Consider the following 22885-nt stretch of genomic DNA (forward strand, 5'->3'; position numbering starts at 1 on the left):
TACTTTTTCTCTTTCTTTGGATGTTTTGGCAACATATTTTGGAGTACATGTGCGCTTTTGTTTCTTCAGTTTTAATTTGTTCTGCCCAGAGTCACCTGCATGTGCCTGCATGTTCAACATTGCTTTTAATTCGCACCTAATTAGGTTAACCTATGGATTTGCATGTGGTCCTATTCATTATATTCATCAAGATGAGAGGGTTTTCATACCCAAAAAGCATCATTCATTCTGAGAACTGGACTATAACTCTACCCTGTATTTCAGGTGAGGTAATGGATTATTCAAGCAAGACTACAGGTCCATATCCAGAAACACGACAAGTCATTTCAGGAGTTGGAATTAGTACCCCACAGTATTCCACAGCAAGAATGACTCCACCTCCAGGACCCCAGTATGGTGTGGGCAGTGTTTTGAGGTCATCTAATGGTGTTGTCTATTCTTCAGTAGCAACTCCGATCCCCTCCACCTTTGCCATCACCACACAACCTGGCTCAATTTTCAGCACCACTGTGAGGGATTTGTCTGGTATTCATACAACTGATGCAGTGACTTCATTATCTGCCCTGCACCGGAGCCAGCCAATGGCTAGATCATATTTCATAACAACAGGTGCATCCGAAACAGACATTGCAGTAACCGGTATTGATATCAATGCCAGTTTGCAAACTATTACAATGGAAACTCTCACTGCTGAGACAATAGATTCTGTTCCCACTTTAACCACAGCATCTGAAATATTTTCTGAAATGGTGGGAGACGAAAGCACCCTGTTAATTGTCCCTGAAGAAGACAAACAGCAGCAACAACTTGACTTAGAGCGTGAGCTTCTGGAACTGGAGAAGATTAAGCAACAACGCTTTGCTGAGGAACTGGAGTGGGAGCGTCAGGAAATTCAAAGGTTCCGAGAACAAGAAAAGATCATGGTTCAAAAAAAGCTGGAGGAGCTGCAGTCTATGAAGCAGCACCTTCTCTATCAGCAAGAAGAAGAGCGGCAGGCCCAGTTCATGATGAGGCAGGAGACACTAGCCCAGCAGCAGTTACAGCTTGAGCAGATCCAGCAGCTGCAACAGCAGCTTCACCAGCAGTTAGAGGAGCAGAAGATCCGCCAGATCTACCAGTATAATTATGACCCTTCTGGGACTGCTTCCCCACAAACTACTACAGAGCAGGCAATTTTGGAAGGTCAGTATGCTGCCCCAGAAGGTGGTCAGTTTTGGGCAACTGAAGATGCAACGACCACAGCTTCCACTGTGGTGGCCATTGAGATACCACAGAGCCAAGGATGGTACACAGTGCAGTCTGATGGTGTCACTCAGTACATTGCCCCACCTGGCATCCTGAGCACTGTCTCAGAAATACCACTAACAGATGTTGTTGTAAAAGAGGAAAAACCACCCAAAAAGAGAAGTTCTGGAGCTAAAGTCCGGGGACAGTATGATGAAATGGGGGAAAACATGGCAGATGATCCCCGAAGTTTTAAAAAAATAGTGGACAGTGGTGTACAAACAGACGACGAAGATGCTGCCGATCGGAGCTGTGCGAGTAGGAGAAGGAGAACTAGAAAGAGCGTGGATACCAGCGTCCAAACTGACGATGAAGATCAGGACGAGTGGGACATGCCTGCCCGATCGAGGAGAAAGGCTCGTGTGGGGAAATACGGTGACAGCACCGCAGAGGCTGACAAGACCAAACCCCCTTCCAAAGTCTCCAGCATAGCGGTCCAGACAGTAGCAGAGATATCTGTGCAAACTGAACCAGTTGGAACCATAAGAACACCTTCGGTACGAGCTCGAGTGGACGCCAAGGTAGAAATAATTAAACACATTTCAGCACCTGAAAAGACTTACAAAGGGGGCAGTTTAGGATGTCAAACAGAAGCAGATTCAGACACACAAAGTCCTCAATATCTGAGTGCCACATCTCCACCCAAAGACAAGAAACGCCCAACACCTTTAGAGATTGGTTATTCATCTCACCTTCGGGCAGATTCCACACTACAGCTGGCTCCTTCCCCTCCCAAATCTCCAAAAGTCCTTTATTCACCCATCTCACCACTTTCATCAGGCAAAGCCTTAGAATCAGCCTTTGTACCTTATGAAAAACCCCTCCCTGATGATATAAGTCCACAGAAAGTACTGCATCCAGATATGGCTAAAGTTCCCCCAGCAAGTCCTAAGACAGCCAAGATGATGCAGCGTTCTATGTCTGACCCCAAGCCTCTGAGTCCAACAGCAGACGAAAGTTCCAGGGCTCCTTTTCAGTATACCGAGGGCTTCACGGTAAGCGTGATTCTTTTTAGTTAGAAGACAATGGATGAATTGATGTTAATCATGTGTTTGCAGACCTTAGAAGGTAAATAAAGCTCGTGGTAATTTAGAAATCTAATACTAAATGTCAGGGAAGACCATGGCATTGGAATTTGAGGAAAAAATAGAAAAGCATTTGTTAAAAAAACAAGGGAAGAAAACATATTTTGTGAGGCAAAATGAGAGGTTCTTTTTTTTCTTTCCATTTTGTTTTTTTGGGGTGTTTTTTCATTTGTTGGTACCAGGGACTGAGCCCAGGGATGCTAACCACTGATCCACATCCCTACCCCTTCTTAATATTTTCTTTGGACACAGGGTCTCACTGACTTACTTAGGGCCTCACTAAGTTGCTGAAACTGGCTTTGAACTTGAGATCCCCTGCCTTAGCCTCCCAAACCTCTGGGATTATAGTTATGTGCCACTGTGCCCAGTGAGAAGTTTATTATTTTATGATTTAATGAGATGGAATGTTTTGTTCTAATATCAAAATCTCTCAAATATCAATTGGAAGTTGATTTCAGTGAGTATTCATTTCTAAGCATGATGGAATAAACGTCGACTATAAGCAGATTTGGCAAAGGATGACCATAAGTTTATATGCTAAGTACTAAAATTCATTAATAGAAAGGTTCATGGAGACCATCTGGTCTGTCTCCTCTTCTTTCAGTCAGAATGTTTACATTAAAAGTCTTAGAACGTTGACTATTCAAAAGAGAGCATTTCTTGGACTGGTGGATTGAAAGAGTAATATAATCATCATACTTCATCCCTGCTTATTTAATATCTGGAAACTTTGTTACTCTAACCTCAAGTGAGCCTTGGTCTTAGTGCTTATAGAAGCAAAAAGAATTTATAGGTTTGTTTGAATAGTCGAGATTATTTTAAAATGTGTACATATGCTTTGAGGAAAAACACATAGATGTTTTAGACATATTTGTGAAAATCTCACAATGAGAATTTTGTTAATAATCAGTTATAAAAGCAGCCATATTGTATGTAAGAAAATCCAATGTGTAGCTATTTTAGAAGGTGATTGATAAGCATAGTAGTTCAATTTAGAAGAAGTGTTCTATTCAAATTAAGAGATCCCCTTTATGCACTAGTTTCTGAACTCTAGGTCTTTAAATCCTAAAGCTTCTAAATAGGTTTCTGTGATAATGCCATATTTTCATTGGTCCATTTGTGTTAAACATTGGCCATCATAATATATCACTATGAGTCTCTTTGTAGACCCATATCATACATTTTATGATAGGTAGTCATATTACTAAATTAAAATTTCTAAATTTTCTAATTTTATAATGTAACTTTGCTATTATGTTCTTCTTTATCAAACAATATATCTTAGAAGTAAGAATGTCATCATGTGAGGCTCAGAGGCCATAACCATAGAGTCAGGGAACAATTGGTGCATTGAGATTTTATCCAGTTTATAGTTATTTTACCTATGGTTTGTTTATGGAATTAAATCTATGGGGAGTGGTTTTTAACTCAGTTATAATGTGTATTTATTTTTATAGTATTTATTTTTATAGTTTTATTCTATACATTCTTTTAATGAGTCGTGTCGAAAATTTTGAAATATTTTTACAGTATTTAAAAGTAATGTTCATATTTAAAAGTAATATTCCAAGCATTTATCATTAGGAAATATGCTCTTAATTCAAATGCACTTAATTAAAGAAGAGATTCAAGTTACCAATATTTTTCCTGATGTATTCACTTTGGATTTGGCAGTGTATAATAGGGTGATGCAGGTTACACTACTGATTGTGTAAGCAATACTGATTAACTATTTAGTCATAGAAGAAATTGAGTAAAATTATTAAATAATACCAAGTGTGAAAAATCCTAGGTGTATTGAGCTTTAGAACACAATTCAATAATTCTTCTAGTTGGTCAAACTCAATGCGTACTTTAATGTGGACTAACTGTATACAAAGTCAGATTTATAGTGTTATTGCATGAACAAAGTAGGCCACTTTATAGACAGGCAGAGATTTTTTTTTAGCATTTTAGATACTTTGAATTTAAGATGTGAATTTTTAATTTTTATACAAATGTCCAGACCTGCTTTTAAACTATTTTAAAGTAAATTTCTGAATCATAAGTATGTATTACTAGATATTAATTGTACTGAGATCTTCCTAAGTGGTAGTCAAAGTGATGTAACTTTAAGTAGTCTAGCTCAATAATTTACAGATTGTATATTTTCACAGACCAATAAAGTTGGAGGGTGGAGGAATTAGGATTTATTAGGCATTAAGATAAGACAGTAACACATATAGTATACACATAGGGGAAAATAAATTTTATACTATAGGAGTTTCTGTGTTAACATCTCCTTTTCCCAAAATGTCAGGAAAGGCTCCAAGAGGAAGTTCTGGGCATGAAGGTTGTACTCTGTATTGTACCATGGTGAGAAAAAATTGAGTTCATTCTAAATAGAGGCAATAAAATGTACAGAGGTTCACAGTGATGATGTATATACAGCAAAGAGGAGGAGAAAATATAAATGAAACTGGAATGCTGAGGGAGGGCCAGATAGCAAGGGATATAATTTGGGTTTCACTTTCCTTGACCCTGACAGCCTGTCCAGGACCACAACATTTTTTATTTACACTATGTTCTATCCCCTGGCCTCCTTCTGTTGTTGCCTTCCCTACAGCCAAGTCTCTAAAATGCAGTGAGAGTGATTTTCTAAAATATATATTGGATGTTGCTATTTGTGGTAGAGCTTAAGCTTATCAGTAGAGTCATATCAATTTCAGAATATATGAGAAGTTTCTTAACAGGGCCCCATATGTTATGATGTCTGCCTGTCTCACCACCTCAGCCACTCTCTAGACACCCCCAACTCCTCTCTCTCTGCTCCAGCCAAGCTGTTCTGCTGTTCTTAGATGCGCCAACCTCATCCCAATCAAGGGCTCACATCTGCATCTGTTCCCAGATTTTGCATGTCTCACTACTCTGTACAAGTTTCAGCTCAGATTTCACCACCACAGAGATACTCTCCTTATTTAATTCTCTAAATGTCTACCTATCACCACAAGTCTTCATTTCTGCCCCTAATTTGCACAGATCACTTATTAAATACATTGTGTTTTTCATTGAATATCATATTTTTTCCAGCAGAATATAAGCTCTTATCATAGATGAGGATTTTTGTCTATTAAGTTTACTAACTCATAATAGGTTCTCTTGAATGATCATTTATTTGATTAATCTGGTATATGAATTAACCTCTTTATCCATCAAACTTTTCATTTTAAAGGGATTCACAAAATTACCACATGAACTCTGTTAATTTGACAAAATCAGAAACAAAAGCATATTTATCCTACTCCACTTTCAGTGTGATTCAGTATTACAATATTTCCTTCTCCTACAATATTTCCTTCCGCTTTCTCCTCCTTATTCTTCAATTTCTGAATGCGTGACCCTGTATCTTCTCAGGATTTAGTCCAATTTAGTATTTTTGCATGTATCTGTGGGTTATCTCTAGCATCATGTCTATGAAAATTTCATAGACCACAGAACAAAAATATGTCCTTCATGCCCCCTCTTTTACTTCCATACAATGAGAGGTTTGCATCAGTACTCCAGATAATCACTAAGTTCAAGAAAGAAAGTTAATTAATCATGTTCTCTTTTAAGTCAGAGAAGAAAGTGATATTATCCATTGGAAGAAATAGCAAGGTAGAGTCAAAGAATTTATTTGGAGGTGTGAGGGATCTAATTCATTCTAAGATTTATCTCTCTTAAAGCACAGGAGTTTTTAAGAGATCTCTATCAAAAAGAGAGGTTTCATAAATAGCTCATGCTTTATCAATGGTAGCACATACAATTTTCTTTTTCATTTTAAAAGGCTACACTTAAAATATTTTTACCACTACATGGCCATAAAAGTACATAGGTCATTTGTGTTGAAACTATTCTGTCCTACTTTTTGACTTGTTTAATTATTTGAGAGCTTTTATAGTAATAGGCAGACTCTATTAAAATCTTTTTGTTTTGGAGTTTAAGCCAGAATCCTATTAAAAAGCAGATGGTATTCATGAGCTGATTGTTACAAGAATATGTTTTGCTTCACTGATTGCTGTTTTGATAGCTATTTTTAAGATTTTTGGAACCTTTCAATATCTATTTCTGAGAGTAATTTCCATAACCTAAATTGAGAAATTTTACTTTTGTCAAAATTTTATTTTTATATTCTTCTAAAGTATAAAGTTTAGAAAATAATGGTTATGATGGCCAAATGGGATTTGAAGACTAATATTTATTAGGGGGTCTTTTTCATTACTCTTTTTGAAAAGCAGAATAAGAAATCAGTCTACTAAAATGGAGTTTCATGAAATCAGCTGCTTTGTAATGATGGTATTATGGATGTTAAAAAACAATATTCATATGTATAATATATTCATATACTAAAAGATAGACTTTGTGAATGATAGGAGATTCATTCTATATCTCTTTTCTTCTTTACTAATGAAGGCATATTACATATTTCTTTTCTATGATTTAAACTTTCTACCTTAAAATCAAACGTCTTAAAATAGGAAATAGTATATTAGAGTTTTTAAAAATAAATAGCAATAAAATAATTTATAGTCCCTAATAATTAAGAAATATGGTAAAATCAATTAAAAACAAATGAATTTATATATTCAAATATGAGTTGGGTGAGTTTTTAAGGCGATTTCAATTTAGTGTTCTGTAGTTAATATCACTGTTTCATTATTATCACATTTAACAATTAATTCCAAAAATGTTTGCATACTAAAGGGAAGATAATTTTTGTTATCCTTTTCAGACATCCATATTTAAAAACATGCAAATTAACATGACTTTTAGAGACTGATTTATGTCAATTGTATAGTAAAAGACCTCTGCCAAAACCTAACAGCATTTTCCATACACCATCATGCTAACACAGGGAGTCCTGACTTAACTAAGATTTGAGTATGACTGACCAAGTCAAATAACATAGAGCATTATTTAATGTTCATTCACTTCTAAATATTTTATCATATTAGTTTTAAACAATTCTTTACACTTTCTATTTTGAACAGTTGAAAGGGTTACAATTGGCTCTAAAATAGAGCTCACACAAATTCTTCCAAATATATCTCCCCGAAAATAAACACAAATACCCATGAATTTTTGCATATTTGTCTATATTTCTACAAATTGCTAATTATTTAGGACTTCATAATTTGTTGCATTAGTTACTATTGCCAAAAAAATGAACAAGCAACTAAAAAGGATTGTAATATAAAAATTTGAAACAGTTTGGGATGTATTTTGAAATGCACATTTTGTGGTAGCATCACAGCATGTTCCAGTGGTTGTTTGATTTTTTTTATATATTCAGCATCATAATATACATTTATATTAGGCAATATTCATGTACACAATCTGCATATACATATAAAATCCTACATATTGCCTTAAATAACAGAATAAAATATTTCACATGCACTTTCTTGGTCAAGTTAGAAACTACTTAAATTTCTCTAGACTTTTGTTTATTTTAGTCTATATATTTAAAATGAGGACTCTAAAGCCCAGATCACTGTTCTTTGTACCCCTGCACCTCCCCAACATCAGTACTATTTGCATTAAATAAGGCCCTACCATTTAACAGACTTTTCTTTTTGGTACAGTTTTGTATCTAGAATTATGTGTAGAGTTTGAATTAGAAGAGCAGAAGAATAAGTATGGGAAGCTCAATTGAGTCTTAAATGAACTAGTAAATAAACAGGTAGTTTAGCCCGAGGCTGTAAATAGCAAAGCGGGTGTTTACCTATTTTAATTTGACCTTAAGAAGTTACAAAGGATTCAAATTAAAACAGTTGAAGAATTGACTTTAATCCTTAAGAATAATATAACAAATTGTTAAACTAGATTATAAAACTACTGTTTTAGTTGTTTTTCTTAACTACAAAAAGGGGCACTTCCAATTTTATAGGGTTACAAGTAAAAACACAAAAGCTTAGCGCTGTGAAGAACAAAGTAATTCTATTGAAAGAATCAGTTTAGTAAAAATAGATTTGAAACTAAACATCATTCCCTTGTCATTCTCCCTCTTCTTCCTTCCCAACTGAATGGTTAAAGTCTATGAAAAATATACAAAATTTTTTTCTGCCTTTCTGGTAAACCATTTTAACTACATGAATAAGTCACTTTTAAAAGGCTTAACCAAATTTAATTCCTGACATATTAGGTTTACATTTTAGCATGAGTTGGGTTCCTTTTTTTATTCCCCCTATCAGAACTCAGCCCTAATTACAGAGCTCATGCTCCCGGCAGAGGACACTTACATAGTTTAGTCATTTACGTCTTCAATCTGGACCTGAACCACTGCTTAACGAACTAATTTACTCCAAGTGTAAAGAGTTTTAAAATCTTCTTAAATTACTTCACATCCCAACGTTAATTTTCCCTTTGACATGAATAAATGTACATGAATTTCTTCATTGTGATTTAGGTATTGAGATGACATAAATAGTTCTAACAAAAATAGCAATGGCATTGCATTTAGAAAAAAAACTCTGCTGTTGGTTTCAAAAAGTTCTTCCATTTATGTCAGGAATTGTTATCTACAAATGCTCATCCAAAGGCACAGCAACCAGTAAGCTCAGGTTTCCTTGATTATTCATTTGGAAAATCACTTAATAATGTAGTCACTTCAATCAACCTCTGTTCTCATGGTACTGAATGGATAGTATGGAGAAAGGAAAGAAAAGTTAACCTTTTAAAATGACTTTTAGTGTTTTCATGTTTTGATGAATATACAAATATACTAATTTTATATTCTAGATCAATAAAATTTTTTTGACACTGATATAATTTAATTTATCATCCCTTAATCAATTATTAATTATATTATTTTCTAAAAAAAGAAATGCTTCTGTAGTCCATATGGACTATGAGCCATATTCAAGTACTTTACAAGAATGTTTCATTATTTAATTGAACTTTGGAAGAGCTATTTCACATGGTTTAGGTTTATGAAGAAGAGATATTTTATTCATTGGAAGTATATATATAGATAAAACTATTTCTTAACTATTTTAATGTCATGCTCCAAGGTTGTGCTCTAGACCAAGGAATATTTAATCAGTGATACAGAAATAAACAGCAATACAGATTTCTGTGATTTTATGGTTAAGCATTACAAGAATCTGACATAAAATATCTTTGAGATGTAATTTAGTGACAGCTTTGTGCCACTATTAAAATCATCATTATATTTGCCATAGCTTTTGATAGGAAGGTATTAATCATTCTTCATATTGCTAACGAAAGATCTGATGTTCTTGAAAACACATAGCAGTCGTAATTATAATATTTCATGTCAGAAACATAGCATCACTAGAGATTCATATTTTGCACCATGTGGAATATAGTTAATTTTGTTCTGATGAGGTGTCATTAAATATTTTACAAGAGCATTGAATAACTATAGTCTCATTATGGGCCAATGATTTGTTCTCAAAATGGATTGATTATCAGGGACAGCTACAATATTCAGTACCCTAGAGTACTAAGAACTTGCTCAAAGGGGTGGTGTATTTTAATGTTTTTTAATTATGTTAGTGTCTTAGGACAAATTGTCATTTTAATTATTGGAAATTTTTGTTAACTTTATTATTCTACTTCAGATTTCCCACATAGACTGTTCAACCCATTTTTAAATAAAGGAATATAGTCATTACATCATTGTAGAGTATAAATGATTTTGGCCATGAAGCATTAGATAGTTATGCATAGGATTCATTATCCTAGTCCAGCAGCATCATATGAAGGTCAAATGGTATAGAAATGAGAAAATATGAACTGCATGTGAATTCTCCAGTTATTTAAATTCTTATTTATCATGTTTCTGTAGCCTTTAAGTTATTTGAATTCTTTGAAATTACTGCATTATTTCTGTTCGTGCTCACTAGTCATCACATCTTCTTTGAGCCTGGCTGAGGGTACTTGGGCACAAGCTTCCTATAAGTTTTTGAAGTAGCATCTCCAGGAAGAGCTATTTTTATACTTTCTAATAACTTCTTATTGGGAGATTAAAAGGAGAAAAAAAGGAGGTCATCAGTACCTTTAATTACCTTTTCTCCTAGACAAATTCAAGAAAATGTAACCTTGAATAAAGTAACAAATCGCTTAAAAATACTATCAACATTCTCATTTAACAATTTCTTTCTAATGAAATATAAAATTTAGAAATACAGTGTTTTCTAGACATTAAAGTTAGCCATTCTTTAAATCTTATACTTTCATAGTTAATACTTCACTTTACAACAGTGAAATGTCTAAACATAATATTTCTTTAATACATTAAAACAAATCGACCCATCATTTCTTTATTGCTCCCTGATGGTGTTGTCCTATTCCTGGTCTTGATGGTCCTTTGAAGAGAACAGCTCTACCTTTGTATCTGACAAGTTTGACACGTGGTGCCTCCAGTAGCTTCCAAAACCATTGCTTTTAAAAGTTCTATCTTTGGAAATTCCATCCAACTAGACTATAGATATGTATATTTAAGGAGAAGAGGAAGACTTTATGTGGGCACTATAACTCAAAAGATACGGTGGCCAAGTACACAGACTTGGAATTTAATGTGCATGTTTATTTATTTCTAAGTAATTAAAATCTGCCTGCCATGCACACACACATAAAGCAAACTATTAAAGTTTATATGCATCTGAGAGGGATCTAATTTTGAATTTTTTGAGGAAGAATTCACTCATTTAGAAAGAAGAATCAAGGCAGACCATTGACCTTAATCTTATTTTGACAAAGGGCCTCAACATTTGGACTTCTGATGTTACCTTCAAATACAAGTCATTGTGCATTTGTTTATATTTGAAAGCATAATTCCTCAATATCAGCATTTAAAATCTATCACAGCTTTATGATCTTATTGGGAGCAATTCTTCATTTGTTGTATAGGAATATGAAACAGATACTGTCTTATTGTCTTGTCCTCTCCTATGATCTAAGAGGGCCTGCATGCAGTCATGCCAGTGAGGTGAGTCTCCAAGGGCTTGTCTGTCTAGGAAAGGGGAAGGCTTGAAAAACACATTTTGCTCTCAGCAAGATGTTTTCTCAAATGCTATTCTTTTTGGAAGTGGCCACATGAGGAATACTTGCAATAATTTTCACAGAAATTTCTAACCTTCTAGAAAATTGAAAACCTCAGGATAATTTGAAAAAATGGAAGTGCTGAGGCTTTAACTAAAATCTTAAAGTACTATGAAGACAAGAAAATGTTCCTCTGGTATTTAATTAACACCCTATTGAATTTTCCTCATTTCCTGGAAATAGTTCAAGGACTGGTCCAATCTTACCTAGTAGGAACAGTCAGAGGGAAGGGAAATTGCAGCAGTAACTCAGAGAGGGCCCTGTTGACCTCACAGTGAGTCATTTTCATGTCTGGAATCAAATATTTATGAGGGAAAATAGCCCAAACAGGCAAGGTGAAATAAAACAACCAGGAGTCAATGCATGTAACAGACACTCCCCAGGGAGAATTATCAGAATGAATGGGCTGTCTGTCAAAAGAATTTGAGGCTAAATTTTAAGCAAGGTAAATAGGCATTTATGCATAAGTCTAATAATGTAGAAAGGGTCACTGAGCATATTAGTTATTTATTTTTGCATGGAAAAACACCTCAAAACCTATTTTTGCAGGTAAATATAAAGGAAAGCACCAACAACCCAGTGTTGTTAGTTTTTCTCTTCGAGAATATCTTTGCATTGACAGTGGAATGCAGCATGCTTCATCTACATGTGACTTGTCATGTGACTCCACTTCTTTGTAATAAACCAATATTGCACCATCAAAAGTCCTGCCAGGGCCTGAGTAAATCCAACATCTATGAGAATGATGACTTAACACGTAATTTTCTATTCTATTACCTTCTTAAAATCCATCTCTAGTGATTGTCAATCTCCTTCATGCTGTCCATGTCTTCCCACAATTGTTTTCTCTCTTGAAGTTACTTGAAAACAATTTAACTCAGAAATAATATATATACCCCTAAGATGTAATTTTTTCACTCAGAACTTGCTCACTTGGTGCCTTTTCATATTTATCCATTTTCTAACCCATTGGAATATTTACTTCATCCCTGTTTATCAATTCTCTTTTCTCTATTGCTCTCATAATCCAAGTTCCACCACCTCACCAAACTTCTTGCCATTAATCTGTCTCATAACCCTGGAAAAAAATATATCCTGTATGAATCTGAGTATCTGCCTCTTCCTTATGTGTTTGTGGCTTATTGATCACTTTCAGAGTAAGGCTCAGCAGAAGGGATATTGAATAAATTTCAGTCACCTATCTCAATCAGACACTTCCACTGCCAAACTCTCCTAAATATTCAGTTCCCTTATTTTCCATTCTGCTCAAATCCCCACCTTGAAACAGTGAATAAATGTGCTTCCTACATTACAGTGATGATACAAGTCCCCTCAATTTTTAGTTACCAAATATATAATCATCTTATATACCCCCATGAGTCTGCCCTATCACATATATTTTGCATGCAGTCATAAAATCTAATTTATTTTACATTTTAATACAGCTGCTACATGGCTCTCAATATCCCCGTATTCATGTCTTGGTGGAATCTTCTCTCATTAAATATGGACTGAACTTAATGACTTGCTTCTGTTGCATAGAATATGGAAAGAGTTATGGGATGTCACTTCCATGAAAATATTACAAAAGACTGTCACTCCTATCTTGCTTATATTCTCTTTCTCTGGCTCTTATGTTGATGATGCAATTAGCTTTCCTACAGAGGCACACGTGGAGAGTAACAAGGAGGCCATCAACAAGCTGAGGCCCCCAGTTCAACAGCCCTCCAGCAACTGAATCCTATCAAAAATCACATGAATGGGCCTGGGAGAGGCCTTCCTCAGTCACCCTGAGAAGTTACCACAGCCTTGGATGGCAACTTAATTGCAGTCTAACAGAAAACCCTAAGCAAAGATTACAACAAGCCATGACTGGATTGCTAACCTTCAGAAAATGTAAGATAGGCAATATTGTTATTTTTAGCCACTAAATTTTGAGGTGAATTATTATACAGTGATAAATAACTAACAGTGGATCATTTCAAATGCTGTTCAAGAACATGAGTCTAGAAATGCTTCAGTTCAAATCTCTTCGTTTCCTTAATTCAAATCCTGTCATAAACCAGCAATGTGAACTTTAGGAAGTTGCTTCACTTGCTGCCCCTGAATTTACTCATTTATAAGCAAGGATCTAAATAGTACCTACCTTATAAGCTTACTGTAGGTTGAAAAAGTTAAAATAAGCAAAGCAATAATAATAAAACCCAAAATTCTGAGTCTTCTAGCTCTAACTCCCACTGTTACTACTCTATTTTCTTTCCTTTCTTTTAATTTGTTCTTTTTAGTTATACGTGACAGTTGAATGTATTTTGACATATCACATGTACATGAAGTATAACTTCCCATTCTTGTGGTTGTACGTTATGTAGAGTTATACTGATTGCGTATTCATATATGAACATAGGAAAGTTATGTCTGATTCATTCTACTGTCTTTCCAATTCCCAACTCCTTCTCTTCCCCCAACTCCCCATTTCCAGTCCGGTAAACCCCCCACCCCATGTATTATGAGTCAAAATCTGCATATCAGAGAGAAACTTTGGCCTTTGGATTTTTGGATTGGCTTATTTCACTTAGCATGATAGTCTCCAGTTTCATCTATTTGCCCACAAATGCCATGATTTCATTCTTGTTTATGACTGAGTAATACCACTCTGTTTTCTTCTTTTTTTCCTGGACCATGAAAACAGTTGTTAACATGTTTTCTACTTTTATCTTTAGTCCTGTTCTATTCATTCTACACTTTAGCCCAAATGCTTTTTATATGGCAATGTTACTAGTACTGTCTTTCCTCCTCATTGTTTTCACACAGAAAGATCCTTTTAATTTATAATTTATCAATATGACTGACAGGAACCTGCCCATCTTTTATACCCATAATATGCCATCCTCCCCCTTGCTGTGATGTTTCAACCACATTTAGTCTGTTGAATATCCTACATTTTCACCTGGGTCTGTTCCTATATGTATGTAGCAGCCCTTTGCTAGCTACAATTTCTTAGCATTTAGCACAATTTGTCATTAGTATATTATGGTTTAATATCTGAATTTTTCACTCATGAGAGAGGGGTCATATGACTTCACTACTGTTTTCCTCAGATCAAAAACAGTGCTTGATTCACACCGGAAGTGAGTGCTGAGTAAATATTAGTAGGATGAATGATATCCTACACTAAAGCAAAGACTTAGCTTCAGAGGTATGGATGGCAGCAAAGATGTATGTAACTATTAGGAATAATTTTTTACTAAAAACCATTGAATTATACAATAGAGAGATACATAATAGTAGTTTTAATATGTATTATTCATAAAAATGCAAACTTTAATTCACACAATATGTATGTTATCTGCCAATAATAGACATGTTTATATAGCAAAACTATATTTAACATATAAATATATGCAAATATGACAAACAATATGAAAAGGAGTAAGAGAATGAAAAAAACCTAGCACTTTAAAAGCCAAAATGCAATCTCTACGTCAAACACTTTTGTGTGAAATGCATTGGGCATTGTGGGTCCTGGGGCATATGTGTGTCCATCATTATTGCCTTTGTCCATAGTCAGCTGCCAGGAAATCTCTCCCCTGTAGACCTTATGATTTTCCCCTAGCATTTAGAACTACCTTATGTGTTTCCTCAAATGTTTTATATGCATTGACTCAACTCAACCTGAGACAAAGATTTCCTTCTCCTATACTAAGAACCATATATAAGCTTTTATTACAAAATTTATTGCATTAAATTATACTTCTTGTTGAAACATCTATATTTTCTAAACTCTAAAATCTACATGAAGGCAAAAATCATACAAATCATTCATCTTTTTGTCACAGTGGACTAGCACAGAACATGGTGCCAAATGAAGATTCTGTGGAAACTCATTGGGTGAATGGACAGAGGGACAAACAGAAACCTTCAGTCCTGAATGTTTAAAGTACACATTTAATGTTAGGCTTCTCAATAATGACTCCAATTTATTCCATCAAATAATAGTGATTTCTTTGAACATATTTTTTAGAAGTTTAGGAAATACACATTATGTTTAGAGAACAAGAATTGGTAGTTTGAATTGTCAGATGAGTGTAAATATGAATAAAATTGAAACAAAAATTTATTATATTGATAATTGATTTAGTTTACTGTCTTCTCCTCTTTCATTTGCTTCCTACAAACCATGAAGTGTAGCACTGATTTTATGTATCACATATGAACACATATTAACACATGCTCATTATTTATTATATATGCTAATGTAGAAATTCGCATTGTAGATTATTTAGATTTTTTTATTTGTACTTCAATCACATTGTACTTAAACTTGAGCATTAGCATTAGCATTAGCATTAGCATTAGACAAACATGGATTAAATCCAAGGTCTGCCACTCTTGGTGATGCAAGCCTGACAAAGCTACATAGTGTCTCTAGAGCTGTAAACATCTGAAAAATAGGATTAATAACAGTTCCTCTCTAATACAGTTGTAAGGCCCCCAAAAAGGAAACCCCTACTTTGTCCCATGGATCGACGGCAACCCCGATCAACCGCAGGAGGCGTCACTTGATGCAAACTGCAAGAGGTGTTTATTCCAGCACGCTGGGACCCGACTCATGACTCACGCAGGAGTCCAGGAGTCGAGTCCCTAGCAGAAAATCTTGTAGGTTTATAAAGGCAGAGACCACACATCGGGAGGGGTCGCACATGAAAGGGGGAAAAGGGGAAAAAAAAAAGGAAAAATGGGGAACAAAGCTGCCAGGAAATTTCAAAGGGGGTCTGGGTTTGCTGATAACATACAACATGTTTCACAATGTTTTTCAACAGGGTGTAGATTCTGGTCAATAGTTTCTGGTAATCCTACTGTTTGAGCACTATCTGGCTATCAGGCTCAATTTACTCTTTTACTCTCTGTTTGGGGCTGTTTCCTGGAACAGCTTTAAGGGCTTTGTTCCCATTACTGGGAGGGAGACCTTAGGGAGTTGAGATAAAACAGACAGCTTAAAAAAATGTCCATTCTTTCATTTCCCCATTTTCTTTTCTGGTAAGTTCTAATCATGGAACTTCTGTCTCTATATACTCTTCTCCGAATCTATTTCCTTGGCCGAGGGACTGGTATTGTTGCCTGAGCATTAGTACCTGTACAGCACTTACTCTTTCCCTGATGAAGGTGACTCCGTGAAGGAGATGTTCAGAGGATTACATCACCCTTGGTTGTTACATTTGGCTGCTGTAAGATTTTGCTGTACAGTTATCAAATCCCAGGAGGAGGTGGGGCGCCAATAAGTGTTGCCAGTAGTTTCATACCACCATGCAGAGCAATAATAATGGTCTATACCTCCGCATGTCCTTGCCATATTCCGTGACCTCCCATCCCGGGGGCAGACATAGAAAGGGGTCTGTTTTGGATTGTCACAGGAGCGTGGGTAGTTACATCCTGGGTTGTACCCTTCAACTAGGCGGTATTCTGTTCCCCCAAAAGGCCTGGGTGATGTTGGCCAATGTCTATGGGCCTCCTCAGAAGTCAGGGTAGGGATATCCCAATTATCTAACCCAGCTACTAAGGCGCAGGTGTCTGGGGTTAGGGACGGCCACCAAGCCCAAAGGGGTTTCTCCCTGGTGGTGCTCCATATTATATCTCCAGTCTGGGAGAGGACTTGCCATGTTAGTCATTGGGGGGCATGAGGGTTGGGACTACTTATCTACTTATCGGCGGGAGGTGCTTCAACAGGAGCAGGAACACGGTGGATGTGGAGCTTGAGGGGGTTGTCCAATTTTTCCACTTTCCACGTTGGGTCTGGTGGTGGTGCAGGTTTGACATGCAAAGCGTGAATCCAGGCGGGGATGCCATCAACTTTTCAGGCAGGCAAGGGCCCAGGGGGCACCAATTAGCAGCCCCTTGTTTGCAGTCCTTGATAAACAGTCCTTAATAAAGGCAGGTAAATTTGGTAATCAATGGCCTCCGGAGATCCTTGACATTCCATTCTTCCAGGGGCAGTCTCCAACTTGCAGAGGCAGATGACTTTATGGCTTCATTTCCTCAATTGACCCGATCCCCTATTTCTACACTGACTACCTGTTCCCAATTCTGGCTTCATTCCCCCCTTTAGCTGTAGGAACCCCTAACTGCTTGTTAAGGAAATGAAAATGGGCGTCGGTCTTTCTGGCTGCTTCGAAGCTGGATGGGGGCAGCGAGGGGCAAGCAGTTTGGAGTTCCTTTTTTTAAAAAAATCGGGTCAATCGAGGGGTCCCAGGAAGAAGCCTGGTTGGGGAAGAGCAGGTTGTAAAGTCATCTGGGGGTGGGTGCTTCTATGATAGAAGAACAAAAAGACATGAGTACTGAAATGAGATTAGCACAAAGTAAATGTTGCAGCATCTGAAACATGCCACTGAGTATCATGAGAATGACAGAAGTTAATCTCTCACCAGGAGGTGGAAGAACTGAGAAATTGTTCCCATAACTAGGCCTAGCAAAGGCTGGAGAGGACAAGGCCTTTATTTGGGGACTTAAACATTGTCCAGGTTATCAGGAATGTAAACACAACATTTAACTCTTAATGTCATAGATGTCCCCAGAAAATATAGTTAAGCTACTTAATGTCATCTGATTTTGTAAAATATCCCTTTATTGGTATAACCTGTGTTTACTAGAGATCTCTATACTTCTGTTACTTAGGAATAGATAATCATACTAGCAAACATAGATTAAGTCTACCTGTGTAGCTTAGGAAGGTCTGCAGGCCTTAAACTGACTAAAAACTTCTGACTCTGGCAGCTTCTCTTGATAGTTATCAGGCACATTTGCTGAAGAATCTCTCATTTGTAGCTTCCAGTCTATTCTAGTGGGCTAGTACAAGTGTACATCTTAAGTTACATTTAACTATTATTTCCTTTAAATGCCCAAGAATGGCTATATTTTGGTTTTAACTGTTTTGCTGGGTATCTAAGATCAAGCTGGTCAAATTGACCTGGTTCCTGTCTTGTTAAAGAGTCAGCTGAGTTCCCACAGGGGTCACTTGTACAGAACTTAAGAGCGGCTCCTTAGCTCCACCAGTGACTTTGATTAGGCAGGGTCTCTTGATGAGGTGACTTCCTTTAGAAGCATCAAGGGATGTTTCCCTTTTTCCATGACCCTCCTCTGCAGCAGATGCACTGGGTGATTTTTCATCCTCTAGTCTCAACAATCTCCTTGATCAGGAGGTTGTGTGACCCAGAGTTGCAACGCTCCTTAGAGAAGTTCTCTTGTTCCCTGGGTTCAGGCTGATGTTGAGGGCAAGACCCAAATATGGACTTTTCTTGACCTCTGTATTTAACTCCAATCTCTAAGTTTGATCTTAATTATCCAGCAAGCCAGTCTCACCAGTCATAAAATAAGAGTACTGGGCTTTAACTTCAATGTCTATAACTTTACAGTTATTTACCCTTTTATCTAACTGGAGTCTGCATTAGTACTGGAAGTTACCACTATCTATTCTATAGGTGATGGCTTATTATCACAAGTTACCTAGGTTGTGTGTTCTTGGAGCAGCTACTTCTGCAAAACATTAACAGGTAACAGTTTTACAAAATGAAATTAGCAAGAGTAAAAATATATTCAGCTTGTATAATAGCTATCTTGAATTTTGATTGAGAACTACATTCTATCCCCTATTTGAGATCACAGTACTTTTACAACAAGAACCAATCTTTTGACTATAACTTTAAATAAGCTGAAGTCTGACTTATTTTGGAGTCACTCTAACATACAGTAAGGTGGGAGGCAGAGCCTTATCTCAGGTAAGGCAGGGCTCTTTACAGATCTTAAGTGTTCTAATTCTGATGTTGATCTTTGCTTCTTCCTTAAATATCATTAAGTAGTTTACATATACTGTTTCCTGAGTCTATATAAACTTTATAATTAACACAATTTAACAGTATCTAAAACATGAATCAAAGAAAGGCTGAGAGATCTTTTAACTTTCCTTTTGTGTGATTAAGTGGCAAAATGTTTTCATGTTTCTTTCATGTTTCACAATATTAACCTTTAAACAAATCAGACTCTAATGTTTAGAAATACATTTACATTTGAAATTCTTTATCCCAGTGTAAAAAGTAACAAATTTTACACATACCCTATTGATAGCAGGTCCTATAATAGAACATTAAATGATAGAAATAAATCCCCAATAAAATTTACTCTTTATAAGTTTAAGATTACCATTACAGACAAGTTTAACCTGGAGAATAGCAGAGCTTGATAAATTCCCTGCTTTAAAAACTTGTGGTCCTGAAAAATATGAACACATTTAATATACAACTAGTGACCATTTCACAATTACCTTGACACTTCTATCTTACCAAATTTAGTTTTTAAAGAAAAATGTAGACTCTGTAACATAGTACAATACTCTATAACAGTTGTTTAACCATAATTGTATACACCCCAATTTTTAAGACTAATTGTTCTAAAGAAAATACTTAATAGTAATAGACACAAAGTTAAGAGTAAATTAGTGTTTCAAATCCTTGTCATTTTACCATGTCATTTTACCCTATAGATTGAACTTTGGTTTATATCAGAACATTAGTATTTCACCTTAGGAAAAACCTTAAATAGTTTTAGCTGTCTCACATACATATAACCAACTTAGTTACACACAAACTTGTTGAAACTTGCCCTTTACTTACACAGACTTTCTTAGCACTTACTTAGACCCTCATGTATTTCATCACACAAGCACTTTCTTACCCAGAAACATTTCCTTTTTCCTTTTACTAAATATATTTCCATACCCAGAACCTTTTATTTTCTTTTTTCTTTTCTGTCGACACCTTTTTGTTTACATTCTGAAACAACTCTTATGAAATTTCTGAATTTAGATAAATTACTCTATTTTAATAAGATTAAATATTCTGTTGTTTATAGTACTCTAATTGAAACACAGTTGAAACTTTTGGGACCCTTTGTATATAGAATTGCACTTGTTAGGACATAACTCTTAGTAACCTTGTTTTTAGTTTAGTGATGGCACAAAACAAGTTTAAACCCTTTTATTTACCAACCTATGAAAACACCAATAATGTTTAAGTATGATACCCCATGGAATTTAAGGAGTTAAAAGTACTTGATGTTATTTAACAATTAGCATTTTAACTTTGTAAATTAATCAGATGTCTCTACAAACACATTAGAGTAATCCCATACATGTTGACTCTAATTCACTTATTCTGTAAAAACCAAGATATCAGACAAGTGTCCTGTACAGTATTTGCTGTCTCTTTCCTGTTGAAGAAAAGTCCTAGAAACAATTGATATTAGACACTTTATTAACATCAATATTTTATTAGCTTGACCACCTAGAGACTTGTGAGTTATTTTCAAAGACATTTTGCTTTTATTAGTTTACCCAATTTGAATCTTTTTAAATCACGTGAATTAAAAGTATCTGGATCCATTTTTAAATTTTAATTTTAGGAGCGCTCAGTTTTGATACAGATAAAACATGACATCAGACAGCACAACATACAAATAACACAAAATCAAGGCCTTGTAACTTTATAGGTGAATCTCCATTGCAATGTAACAGATGTTCAAAAACTCTAGTTGAATAAAAATAGAACTGATCAAAAAATCATGAGCTCAAAAAAACATATAATTAAAAATATAGCATTTACTTTGCTGTAGTTTAAAGACTCTTTTTACCTTTTCTTTCCCTGGATTTGAGACCAGTCTCCTACTGAAAGGCTTCTTTTATTTATATTTCAATGTAAGCCTTGACTGAGATCTGGAAGGATCTAACAGGTTTTAACAGAAACTTTGTGTCTAAGGCATTTTAGCCATCTCATCAGGACAGGTTGGATGTTAAAATTATGAGACCTTATTTTTCATTACTTTTGAGACTGAAGCTAATTTGCTAAGTTACCCTTCAGGGCTGTCGGGAGGGGGAGTCCAGAGAAGGAACCTTTGGGGTCCACCTGAGAGTAGCCCGGGCCGAGAACCCCGCAGTTGTTCCAACCCTTCCTCCACCTCCGCCACAAACACACAACAGAACCAGATACAGACGGGCGCCAATCTCTGATCCACCAGTTGAACCCAATCAGCGCCCTTACCGATGGAGACTACCAGGCGTCCCTGGCTCTCCTCCACTCTTAGGGCGTCCCCCAGGGCTGCAACCTGTGGCCCTCCGGGTTCGTCTACCGACCCCGTTCGGCCACTCTCACGAGTCACCGAACGGCTGCCACCGAAACTGAAAGCGCGCTCACAGAACCAGACCAACTAACAAAACACAAGACAAAGACAGACAACTTCGGGGTACCCCTTCTTACCTCTAAGGTCAACTCCGCGGATGAGGGGGGGCCGTCTTATCCCGGGCGAGCCCCCAAATGTAAGGCCCCCAAAAAGGAAGCCCCAACTCTGTCCCATGGATCAACCGCAACCCCAATTAACCGCAGGAGGTGTCACTTGATGCAAACTGCAAGAGGTGTTTATTCCAGCACGCTGGGACCCGACTCATGACTCACGCAGGAGTCCAGGAGTCGAGTCCCTAGCAGAAAATCTTGTAGGTTTATAAAGGCAGAAACCACACATTGGGAGGGGTCGCACATGAAAGGGGGAAAAGGGGGAAAAAAAAAAAAAGGAAAAATGGGGAACAAAGCTGCCAGGAAATTTCAAAGGGGGTCTGGGTTTGCTGATAACATGCAACATGTTTCACAATGTTTTACAACAGGGTGTAGATTCTGGTCAATAGTTTCTGGTAATCCTACTGTTTGAGCACTACCTGGCTATCAGGCTCAATTTACTCTTTTACTCTCTGTTTGGGGCTGTTTCCTGGAACAGCTTTAAGGGCTTTGTTCCCATTACTGGGAGGGAGACCTTAGGGAGTTGAGATAAAACAGACAGCTTAAAAAAATGTCCATTCTTTCACAGTTATGTCATAGAGATTTAATAAGATATTATGTATGAAGCTCTTAATGATGCTCAATGCATAGCAAGCTTGTGCATAATTTTGGATATTGTTCTTTAGTTATTACTGTTGGACCAGTTTTATCCCTAGTTAGATGATATCTTCATATAAAGGCTTTGTTTTCTCCTCTCTCTTGTCTAACTTCAAACACCTCCCCTCTCTGCCCTTGACCCTCAGATTATTTCTAACTTATTCCTTAAATAGTACTCAGAAGACTCACCCCAAACCACAATCTTGTCCATCTTCATTATCAAAGCCTGAAGAGTCAGTTTGTCCTATCATTTATTCATTAATCTAGTGAAATTGTTCTTTCTTATTATCACCAATAACTTTATAACTGATAACTCAAAAGATATGTTTAAATCTGCCTCTTAGTGATTCCTATATATTAGGTATCATGGATTAGCAATTACATCTTGATTCTACCACCTGTGCTTCTGATAGCCTGATTGCTCCATTTCAGAATTAGCTTACTTTGTTCTTATACCCTTGT

The 22885-nt window shown here is 36.2% G+C and overlaps 1 protein-coding gene across 8 annotated transcripts in view; it reads left to right on the top strand.

Annotated features, from left to right (window-relative positions):
* PCLO (piccolo presynaptic cytomatrix protein) overlaps positions 1 to 22885 on the top strand; it is a 426214-nt gene that overhangs the window by 226043 nt on the left and 177286 nt on the right. For 7 of the 8 annotated variants that reach the window (XM_079150544.1, XM_079150545.1, XM_079150547.1 and 4 more), the window contains one exon: positions 265 to 2279. In XM_079150544.1, the coding sequence (XP_079006670.1) occupies positions 265 to 2279 (2015 nt within the window). The remainder of the gene's footprint in view (positions 1 to 264; positions 2280 to 22885) is intronic. The other variant, XM_079150549.1, reaches the window with a different exon arrangement.

Source organism: Sciurus vulgaris (assembly GCF_902686455.1).
Source record: "Sciurus vulgaris genome assembly, chromosome: 8".
NCBI classification, from domain to species: Eukaryota; Metazoa; Chordata; class Mammalia; order Rodentia; family Sciuridae; genus Sciurus; species Sciurus vulgaris.